The 11,855-nt window shown below is 39.3% G+C and overlaps 1 protein-coding gene across 2 annotated transcripts in view; it reads right to left on the reverse strand.

Moving 5' to 3' along the window:
* Positions 1–1,006: 1,006 nt before the first annotated feature.
* The window catches only part of plekhm3 (pleckstrin homology domain containing, family M, member 3), a 51,219-nt gene continuing 40,370 nt past the window's right edge, over positions 1,007–11,855 (reverse strand). Inside the window, exons 7-8 of one of the 2 annotated variants that reach the window (XM_084724825.1) lie at positions 5,761–5,918; positions 1,007–2,116 (exon numbers count right to left, since the gene is read on the reverse strand). In XM_084724825.1, the coding sequence (XP_084580951.1) occupies positions 1,954–2,116; positions 5,761–5,918 (321 nt within the window). In that variant the 3' untranslated portion in view covers positions 1,007–1,953. Of the gene's footprint in view, positions 2,117–5,760; positions 5,919–9,738; positions 10,150–11,855 lie in introns of those variants that run through there. The other variant, XM_084724826.1, reaches the window with a different exon arrangement.

Consider the following 11,855-nt stretch of genomic DNA (forward strand, 5'->3'; position numbering starts at 1 on the left):
ATAAAAAGAACATGTGATACGACCACACAAAACAGTATCTGTGACCAGAAAAGCATCCTTGTCAAGGAGCATTTCTGTTTGCATTTCTGTCTGTCAAATTCATGTTTCAATATGGCTGCTGATCATGATTTGAGTTTTCAATTTAAAAGCTGTTGTTGCACTGAAGGTTAAGCCACCGTTAGACTATCAAGTCTTGATTTGTAGAGATCAACAGATTATTGTTTTTCTGCCCTGATATTTGTCTTTTTAAAGAAGATTTTGAAAATAGAAAAGACAGTCTACATGGTATAATGTGTGACCTAACAGCCAGTAAACTACTCTGTGTTGTGCCTTTCAAGCTGATTCTTGAAATTGAATGCTGCTTTCAATTTTCAATTTTAATATTGAAATTCTAACACCCCTAAAAATAAATGGAGGTAATGGAGATACTGTGTGCATTTACTCACGAGGCAGGAATTTATTTGCTGGAATTCACTTTGATCAGAATCAGTCAGTGACCTGTGGCTGATTTAGTTGATCCACAGATAACATGCAGATTTTTTTTAACCCATCAAGCAGTCGATTGTTTGAAGGTAGAATCTGAGCTGACCGAGATGTTCTTTGTTCGGCTGCAGCCCTGCTCATGTTTGGAACAGAGTGAGCATACAGGTGGATTGTGCTTCTGGAGCGGTTTGAGAGGTTTCATTTGATGCTCTAATACTTTTTCTTTCCTCCATGAAAAAAATTTAAAGGAAAGGTTCAAAATTTTTCAAATCTGTCTTAAAACAATTCTCAAACACACAGATGCACAAAGTCATCCTGTCCATACTGGCCATTAAAAGATTTTCCTTGGCTGGATTCTTGGATACTGGCTGGATATTTTCCAATGTTACAACTTTTATCAGCATTTGCGATCAAACAGAAGATTTACAGCCCGACAGACTAGACTGAACAATCATTTAATATTTGATTTCATTATAACCGACATTACGAGATGTCAACAGCTGCTGTTCTCTGTAAAGTTCTCTGTAAAGTTTTTCCTTAATTAATCATTTAGTCTGTAAACAAAAAACAAAAAAAATCCCATCAAGTATAGATTTTAAGATACTGCTCATCATATACACAAAGCCCTACATGGTCCTGCCCTTTCATACATTTCCCAACATTATTCTTCCACCTCGCGGCCCCTCTGCTCCCTTCACAAATCCAAGGGTGATTGTGCTTTTGCTGTTGGAGCCCTGTCCCTCTGTATACAGCTGTAAATGTAAGTTGCTTATTTTAAGTACCTGTATCTTGTGAACCACTTTATAATTTTGACCAATAGCTCAAAACCAAAACAAAAGTGCCAAATCTTCACATTTAAGAAGCTGGAACCACAGAATATTTTTGCCTTTTCGATGACTGATAAATGTATTGCCAGAATTGTTAATCTGTTGTAATAATTCGTTAATCTAATCATTTTGTCAGTGAACTTGGGAGTGACAGGTGAAAGTTGTTGGTTAGAATAAACCACCAAAATGTTTCAACTGTTATTTTAAGTTTCTCCAGTTTATCAGCTGTGATTTTACACGTTCAACCCCTGGAATAACGAGTAAGTGACGGTAGTGATGTGGTAAAGGGATGAAGATGGCAGAAGACGCCCTGGACGAGTGATGTTTGACTACAAAATATGTCAGTAGTTCAGTCTGTAAAGCCTGGTGCAGCAGTTCTTCAGTTGGTTTTCTCCCTGCTCTTTACAGTAGGACGAAGGGGGGGGGGGCTTATCTCAGGTGTGTGTGTTAGCAGCTGAACACACACAAACACAAACCTGATGATGCGTCAGGCGCTCTGAGCTCATCCTCTGTTGCAAAATTATTCCTGGAGTCACACACAAATCAGAAAAAAACAGGCACTTAGTCCAGCGTCGTGGCCTGGCAGCGCCCTAACTGTTAATGCTTTTGTGCGTGTGTGTGTGTGTGTGTGTGTGTGTGTGTCTCAGGTGTCCTGGTAGGGCAGGTGAAAGCACCCGGGGCTGTCGTCGTCAGGTGACCAGAAGGACGACGGCCTCTTGTGGTGGAGTTCTCGGCGAACGCAGCGAGGACAGGGCTGGGCTTTCTGTCGACACTCGGCGTGGAACACGGCACCGCAGCCGTCACACCTGCAAACACAAAGATGAACACACAGGTCAGTCATCACTTCTTCTGAACAGTTCGTACTTGCGTAAGAAGATGGTAGACACAGTTGTTCATTTCAAGTTAAGTAAAAAAAAAAATATTTGTTGTGTGTACTCACTCTCTTGCTGAGACTTAGATGAGAAGACTGACACACGTTGATGTGTGTCTGTTAAATATGAAGCTGCTGCCAGCAGCCAGTTAGCTTAAGCTAAACACACACTGTACAATTTTAGAAATGTTTGTTCAATTCCAACTCGTACTGTACGAGTAAATCATCTACAATGTAAAACCAAAGCTCACGAATTATGTGTTTAAACTGAATATGTAAAATAGAAAATAAAACAGCCCATCAGCCCCTGTGGACCAATCTGGCTATTGACAGTGGTCAATAAAGATTTGTTTGAAAGCTTCGTGGCAGTTTGTTTTCTGGGAATAACGTTAAGAATGGCAGAAATGTGCCGCCTTGATCATCTGTGCCATTCTGTGGATGGTAAGATGCGAGCAGTACTTGTTCATTTTGCTGAGAGAAACAAAGACAAGCTAACTTTTACTGTCCACATTTTCCAAACACACCACGCCATGTCACCTTTTGCCACTTTGTGCAGGTGCAGTAAGAAAAAAAAGGCAGTGAAGTCAGGGAACTGATGGCTCTGCTTCAGCTGTGTGAGAGCCTGACAGTGGTTGACCAAAGTTTCAGACAGACATTCATCCAAATGTTTGAAGGCTGTTTGAGAGCAGCTGATCGGTCCTCATCACTTCTCTGTACACTGCAGGACAAATGACGCCCTACAAATTTGAAATTCAATAGTCACATAACCCCGCGTAAAACCAGAACTTGATGTTTTTGCGCTTTGGTTTTTGTAAGGTATGATAACGATTAATCGCCGATTAATTCCTCGGTTGTTAAGAATTTGATCAATCGTGTAAAATTTAATTGATCTGCTATCAAATAAAAATCTGAAATACCTGGAAAACGAGTGTGACATGTCTGCCGCAGCACGTCCACAGCAAAGACTGTTAAGAACAGGCATTTATGTGGCGTAATTACATTAAATACCACGTTGTACCAGATTCAGTGCCACACAGGTCAGCAACATGTTGTGTGTTTTTACATTTCAAATCAATAAAATTAATCAATAAAAAGTTGAAACAGTCTTGTTGATTAATTTACTGTAGTACTAGTTAATTCAGCGTTCGCTTACAAACCCTGTATAACCAACTGCATTTCCAATCGGCAAAACTCAATATGCACACAGTGAAGCCGATCACCTGTCCTACTTTAAATCCCCTCAGAAAACATGGCTGGCATGCAACCACAACCGACAAAGACGCTGTCTGTGTAGCAGGTAAAATACTCTGCTCTGCACCACCTACGTGATGTGTCGCGTCTTTCATGGCAATTTTCTTACCTTTGAACAGAGCCAGGTTAGTGGTTTCCCCCAGTCTAACCGGCTTCATATTTACCACACAGATATGAGAGTGGCATCAATCTTGTCATTTAAACCATGGCGAGCATAAATGTGTTTTCCTTTAACACCTCCAAAGTGTCACTTTTGGGAATGAAAAGTACTCTTCATAACAAGGCGCTGCTTCTTTCAACATTCACAAACCGTTCAGAGCTCCCAAAGATCTGTTTTGACTTTGAGAGTAACGTAACATTAGGCCTGTCACAATGACTACTTTTGTTGGATGATATATTGTCCCAGAAAGAGTTGCTTTTACTTATATTATTGTAATTGGACTATTATTATTTAATTTTATTTACAATGCTTTCTAATTTGTTGCATAGATGAACTAACCAATTACAGAGCTAGATAGCAGAGCTTAGCGATGTTTAATTCATCCTCTTCTGTTGATGAAAAGATTTAAATTATTTTGCCAAAACTACAAATATAATACCATAAATTATAAGATGGATTATCTATTAAGTAATGTAGGCTGTTACATCCTGTTATTGCTTATTTCCTGAACCATCAGTCTCTGAGTAACTAAGTCAACAGAGTCCAGCTCAGCCCCAGTAAGTACATTAGATACAGCTGTTATCAGTTAACACTTAACACTTCCTTCGCAAGTCATAAAACACAACTCAACAAGTAAGGTGTGCGTGTGTGTGACTGATAGTCCAGCAGACTGTGTGTCCGTGTCTCAGAGTCTTCTAGGAATCAGTTCTGATCCGTTCTTATCTCTCTGCTGTGTGTCACTCGGAGTTTCGGGGACGAGGACGAGGCTCTGGACTGTGTCAACTGTCCATGTCATGAATAACTGCTCAACAATTTCTCACACACACACACACACACACACAGAGCTCTGTCATGCCATCCAGTGTCATTAACAAGCAGCAGGTTCAGTTCTGTGGCACTTGCTCGCACACACACGTCATCTCTTTGCTTTCTGTCTGTTTCTACATGTTTTGTTCGTGTGTGACCAGGTTCTGAGATTTGTCTTTGATTTAATCATCTGTTTAATCAGTAATTTCACCTCACAGAACACAGGACTGCTGTCTGGATCAGTTAGTTTGTGTTACTCTGTCAATCTGTGTTAGTGAAAAGGATAGTTTGGATTCACTGAAGTCACACAATAACACAAACAAACTAACCAATATAAGTGATGTTAGACTGGCAACACCAGAACTACTTCTCTCTACTAAAGAGAGAGTAGTTTTGAAAGAAAGTAGTTCCTATATGAAAGTGCCCACAATGAGGTCTGTGTATTATCATGAGCGACTATGTCATGATTTCATAAATCAACACGAGATCGTAAAAAGTGAAACTCTTGATGGCACTGAATCAAGTCATGTGCCAAACAGCAATGAATGTGTTTGAGTCTATACACCAGAGTTGCTCAATTTAGAGCCGGTGGGCCACGTTTTCCTGGTGCTCCCTTTGTTTTGGCATACCATGACAAGCTCATGCTTTTATTCTATAAAATCCTCACAGTTATGACTGGGAAGTATAAATTTTGTGTTTTTTGTTTGACTTTTACTGCAATGTACAACACAATTCTGTTAGGCTTTCCTACTTCATTCTATTAAAATGTCTTATCTAACTTATCTGTGATAAGTGGCAGTACAAGGTGTGTAAGATGGGGGCATTTTGTGATGATGTCTTGATTACAAAGGTTGACAGTACAACTGTTCAGCTTAATTTAAAGCACTTTGAGTTGCATGCACTTTCTGTCAGAAAGGTGCCTTTTCTTTTCAATTTACACCCCCAAAACAAAGCATATATCTCTGCAAATTAATAAAATTACTGTTAAGCAAATTAAAGAGCAATGTTTTAATTATTCTGAAACTTTATTTTAGATTTAGAATGTAAATATTTTATGAAACTAATTTTAATTTTTTGATTTTAATTTTGGGCCCCTTATAAGAAAGAATTTGGGCATGTTTGCTATATACTATAGTGTTTGTTCTGCTTTGTTATGTCTATCTGACAATACCTGACAAAGATCTCTGTTAGTTTGAAATGTTGCTCTGTTAAATTAAATTCACCAGCAGCTATCAGTGCAGTGTGCTGATCTTTTAAAGATCTAATAAAATCAAAATCAGTTATACCTATAATTGATGACCAGCCCAGATTTATTTAAGTTAATGTTAACATTTATAGAAAGATTATCTGCGGGGCTGTACCTCTTGGTGGCGTTCTCCTGGAAGGGGTAGATGACCTGTCCGTTGTGGCAGAGCTCACAGATGAAGCCTTTCTCTCGACACAAACTGCAGCTGAAAACGTGCGAGCTGGCAAACTTGATGACCTTGGACAGGAAGGGAGCCAACTTTCCATCAATGACCTGGAGGGTGAGGAGAGAGGAGGAACAGAAGAAAGGACAATGGTGAACAATAACCAATACTTAATAAATTCAATTCACAAGACAGATATCAGACTTCAGTGTAAATGTTGTTGGCACCCTCAACAGTCAGTGATCCGTGGTTTATTAGGTACATTTACACATTAACTCAAACCGTCAGGTTGAATGTAACAGTGCCTTCATACCAACATTAGCTCTGTAGTGGGACTCCACATGTGTCTGCATAAGTGTGGATGAAATATGAGAAACTCAAATGCTAATCAAAGAGTCTAGTTTGAAGGGTTTTTTTAAGCAAATGCCTTAATTACTTCCCTAACCTTCACCAAATGTTTTTTGTGATGCATACAAATCTTGGGTTCCTGCCCCGGCATAAGCAAGAGTGATAGAAGAAAAGTGTCTCAGAGTTCCTCAAACTCTGTCACACAACATGAACAATACTACAGTCTCTCTAGTAAACACAATGCATGGCCAAATGTCAGCAGTCAGATGGGGCTACGAGACTCGTGAATCATACAGTTTACGAACTAGAGATGAAATGTCTTTTATGAAGGCAGCTGTCTGACTGCTAAGAGATTTAAAGATATGACACACAGGCAAAAACTAGTGTCACCTTTAACAGATATGTTTTAATTTAATGTCATGAGAGTTTACACTTTGTTGTGAACACATACAGATTTGTTTGAGACAGTGAGAGCAGAGGCAAAGACCTGAAAATGTTTCAATGTGCAAAAAATCTGAACAGGAGAATTATGCTGCATTCATTTAGTATCAGAATAATGGTGTGTATATATACAAAAACATGGCAGACGAAAGTAAATGTGTTTGTAGACTACTTAGTTATTACAACTCAGGTAAAGCAACAATAATTTAACAATACTTTATAATAATAATAACAATAATAATAATAATAATAATAATTAACAATAATTTATTATTATCTAATAGTTTTGCCCTTACGGAATAAGCGGTTACAGAAATGAATGAATAATAGTTTTAGGGAATGTACTACTGCATGGTAAGGTAAAATAAAAATTATATCACAATTATTTTAACAATTGCAATATGTGTCATGATTAGTGGGTATGATCATTTTTGCATCACAATTTTCCTTTTCACTGAAAAAACTAAAAAAAAAAACTAAAATAAAAATATCATGATAATGATGTGACATTTGTCGTTACCAAACAAATATGTTTTCTTACATCTGGAGAACAAGATTTGTAGGCCAGAGTATCTCTGCAGCACAACTGATGCCAAAGTCAGAAAAATGACTTCCCAAGTCGTGAAATGGGACCGTTTGGGGAACATGTGAATGCACCATTACAAATGATGTTCCTGGCAGTTTTTGATTTTTTTTTTTTTAAAGATAAAAATAGTTTAAAAACAGATTTAAAATGACTACAAGAACGCAGAATCCGCTCATGCTTGGAGGAAAGACGGGAGACAGGACAGGAAACTGAAGGAAGGAAGAAGGAAGACAGTAAATGAGGTGGACAACTTTTAATGGCAACGCTTGGCGAGTTCCCTTAAGAACTGAGGGGGGGTTTGGCAGCAGGGGACTGGAGTTGTATTGTAGTGAATAGACAGTGGATGACTCAGAGACAAACAGCGAAAAGAAAAGCTGTGCAGAATCTTACAGAAATGAAAACTCAATATGGTTGCATCATGTTGATAATACAGACAAAGCTATATGCATAATGAGAGAGTGCATGTGAGACAGAGATGCAGAGTGTAACAGAGAAAAACAGAGTATAAAGTAAGAGAAAGAGTGGTAGAGACACAATATACAAGAGAGATCTTGAGAGAGAGCGAGAGCCTGTATTCAGATACAAGTGGTTCCACCTGGCAGAGCTCTGGACCTCCCAATTATAACCTCCTTCATGCTGTTTGTTACACGACGAGGACAAGAGGAGAAGAGGAGGACATGAGATGGAGAGAGGACGAAGAAACCACACACACACACACACACACACACACTCAAAGAGGAAACATAGCACATTGAGGTATACTGATCCTGTTTACAGTAAATCATAAACCAGGGTCAAAGTCTATTAGACTTTAGACTGAGATTAATGGCCTACACTGAAGGTTTTTTATCCATACTGTGCACTCATGTACAATATATGATTTCAAATTAGCAGTTTCAGACCAACATGAGAGTGATATTTTAGACCAATATCTCACTAAAAAAAGGATCTATTCCAGTCAGTCACTAGACTCGACATTTACAGTAAAACAGTAGTGCAGCCACAGTCTATACATGAGAAAATAAGCCATGTGCTCGTTCAGACCTCGAAATCAGCGCCCAAATTTCTTTAGTAATTCAAATCTGTACAGTGTTATGGTGTCACTGATGGCTCTTTCCCAAGTTGGAGAATCAATCCTTTAATCAGAATTTTGTCAGTTACATAAAGAATGAATGAATCCCCTCATAGCTAGCTACCTACACAAAGGTAATAGGAAAAAATGGCTACAAATATAGAGAAAGGCATGGATAAGACTGGGCTGTACAGTTGTTACTGCACAAATTGTTTTCGGTTTAAACAAACAAGAAATAACTTGTTAACTGGTGAGTTTAAGAGGTGCAGGTAGGCATATGTGGCATATTTCTGAACTCTGGAGAAAGCCAGGCTAGCTACTTCCCCATTTTCAGTCATTATGCTAAGCTAAGCTAACCAGCTCCATGCTTAAAAGTTAAAGTTCTGACCTCTGGACGTGCTATGGAGCTGTCTCTGTATGTGCCGATCCCTGTTTTATCAGTCCTGTGCACACAGGTGATATGATAAATATCACTGCCAACAATTTCACTATTACACTAATGCGCCATCAAAGGCAGGGAAGAGGAAGACTGCAAACTAGTAAACACAGGCACATGGGAGAAGTGAGCCTTCATGGCCGTGTGCCAGAAAGCCTTCGTAACACGTGGTTAACAGTATAGTACAGTGGAGTACAGGCAGTGGAACTGTTTTACACAAGTTTTACACTAAGACTGCAGTCAGATCAGGTGGACGCAGCACCACAGAAACCTCCCAGAGGAGTGGAGGAGAGTGAGCCATGCTACAGTTGGGACTGAGGGCTGCTCCTGTGTCCAGTCAGGAAAATGAAACGGATGAAATGGGCCACGAAAAGGGAAACCAGACACCATCGTGTCACATCCTTCAGAGACCCAAACACTGCACATCAAGTTGTAGCACTTGACAGGAGGATTGTACTCTGAGCTGACAGGAGGCGACACGCAAGACTCTGACAGGACGAGGAGAGGAGGACACCTAGTTTTACATCTGTAATACTTTCTGCACAGTCACTCAGTCACAGTTAATGGATAATGTTTTCCAGATGCTGAACTTTATATGTTGAGATGTCGACCATATTATCATCGTGCTGCTGTCATTTACATAAGACCTGATGCAAATTTAAAAAATGCACTACAGAATTATTTCATGGGTGTATATGTATAAATGTGAATAACTATATATTTCATTGTACAACCCCGCATTGCGCAATGATAATAAATTACCTTGATTCTTTAGGCTTTGAGAAATGATAAGCTGCATTTTTAATACTTTTCTGTCATTTTAAAGACCAAATAATGAACTGATTCATTGAGGAAGTAACAAGCAGACTAACTGATTATGTAAATGGTTGTGGCCTTAAAATTAGCTGAAAAGATGAATGTAGAATCGGTGGAATTTATCATTACATATTGCTAACACATTTCATGAAAGCTTTTTTTTCTGTCTACTGACAGTTTTTGAAGTTGTTTTGTGCTGTTAGTGCACCATGAGATCTAAAAATGTATTAAAAATTGTCTCTACAAATGTTTTATTATAAAGGAAATGTTTTTGGTGTGCTTGTTAGGCCTTAATCATACAGGGAATGTGTTGTTTTACATGAAAACTTCAAAGTGTACCCACAAGTGCCCCTAATTCAATGTTATTCTGTGTATGAGGGAGGGAACGCTTAGTCCAGTCCAGATGATGAATGTTTTCAGGCAGACAGACAGGCAGGTACAGAGAGCAAATATATGGGTCCCCCTCTGCCCAGCACAGCCCACACCAAATCTAAGCAGCCCCGCTTGGTCCGGTCCAGCCCAGTCCACATGACGAATGGCTCTCCTGATGGAGGCTGACAGCCTCAGTAATTAAGGCCCTCTATAATTGGACTGGGCAGAATCAAACGACTGGCAGCACAGCTCTGGTGGCTAACTGGTACTCTGGAGGGACGGTGGGAAAGAAGGAGGGAAGCAGAGAAAGATGGATAGATGCAGAGAGACAGAAGTAAATGGACAGACGAAACGAGGGACGGGCCAATATAAAGAAAATGACTTCTTGTGTGTGTATGAAGCCTGAATGCCAGCCTACATTTTAAATGCAGAATTACTCAAAAAAAGACTGATTTACAAGTGATATTATCATGTTTATTTTTTTAATTCACAAACCCCTTCCTATATTTTCTTAAAATTCCCACATCCATGTCGTTACTGCTTGCTATAAATATCCAGTGACCATTTTAAGTAGCACTGGCCAGCAGGGTCACACTGAGACAATCATTCAGGCTGTAGGAACTTCCAACTTAACACTTTTCATTTCTACACTTGCCCACATCCAACACGGACAATAATGAAGCCAAATATTGATGGCTGTCACTGCTCTGACAGGTGTCCAGGATCAGCTGGGTCGGACTAACTTCTGTCCCGACAGACAGATTTGGTTGACATTAGGGATGGGCCGATGGACAGTGCCATCGTCCATGTCCCGTTTATTATTTTCTTATGATTCCCAGCTAACTTTTTTCCAAGCTTCACAGGCTAAACACAACTAAGTAACCAACGTGGTGCAGAGACGAAGACCTTTTTAGACCCGACACAGGGATGTGTGTCAGACGTGTGCCTGGTTTAGACTCACAAGTCAGTCTCTAAACATTTCACTCAATAGAAACTGAGAACAATTTCCCAGCTTTTGTTGCTAAAACTGGGTGGAAACAATTAGAGAGATTTAAAAAAAAAAAAAAAACCTCCACTCCAGAATCGATCCACAGTCTTTAGGGCAGCCCTTCACTGAGGCGGTGACATGCAGAATTCATCGAGTATTGTTTGTGGTCCAGCATGCCCTTGGGAAAAAATAAGGGGCGTAGGTTTTTTAGTGGCTGTTTTCGCCACAATTAAAGCAACTGTTTTGCATTTAGAAATCCCAAGACGATCAGCAGGGGTTGAGATCTCTGATTGTCTGGTATCACGACATTAGGCGGGGATGTGAGACTTCATCTGCCTCCTCCCTTCACTTGAGTTTTTTTCTCTATTAAATGAGACAGTTGGCGATTGCCATCAGAACGGCAACCCAAACCCCTGCCTCAGAAGTAAAACAAAAACAAACAAAAAAATGATATCATGTATCAGCGATGTCTCACTGTGGACATATATGCCCATTTTGTAGACAACTCCCAACCCTAGTTGACATGTGGTTCTGCAAAATGATTTAACAGTCTTTATGGGGGTCAACACATCCACGAATTGGAGATGTCTTGAGATTATTAACAGGATGAGAAAGAAAAGAACAATATATTTCTCTTACATTTTCTCTAACCTTTAGAATTTATGTCGGTCTGCAAATAGAAGAACGTCATGTATAAATCTACAAATTCATGTACATAAATGCATGGCCTCTTACAGAAAATGGCAGATACTTAAATACTGCAGTGCAAAACATTACAATCAAGTAATTTAACATAATTGAGACACTTCTGCAGTCCGAAGAAGAAGGTGTAGGCTGAAGATACAACTTATAAACACCCTTTTTGACAGCACATCATATTTAGCAATCAACAACAAAACAAACCAAAATAAGCAAATAAGACACTCAAAATAACAACAAAGACAACATACAACACAAAAAACACTTACAAAAAGCAATTTACACTTAC

Source organism: Lutjanus erythropterus, chromosome 8, assembly GCF_056507025.1.
Source record: "Lutjanus erythropterus isolate fLutEry1 chromosome 8, fLutEry1.hap2, whole genome shotgun sequence".
In the NCBI taxonomy this organism is placed as follows: domain Eukaryota; kingdom Metazoa; phylum Chordata; class Actinopteri; order Lutjaniformes; family Lutjanidae; genus Lutjanus; species Lutjanus erythropterus.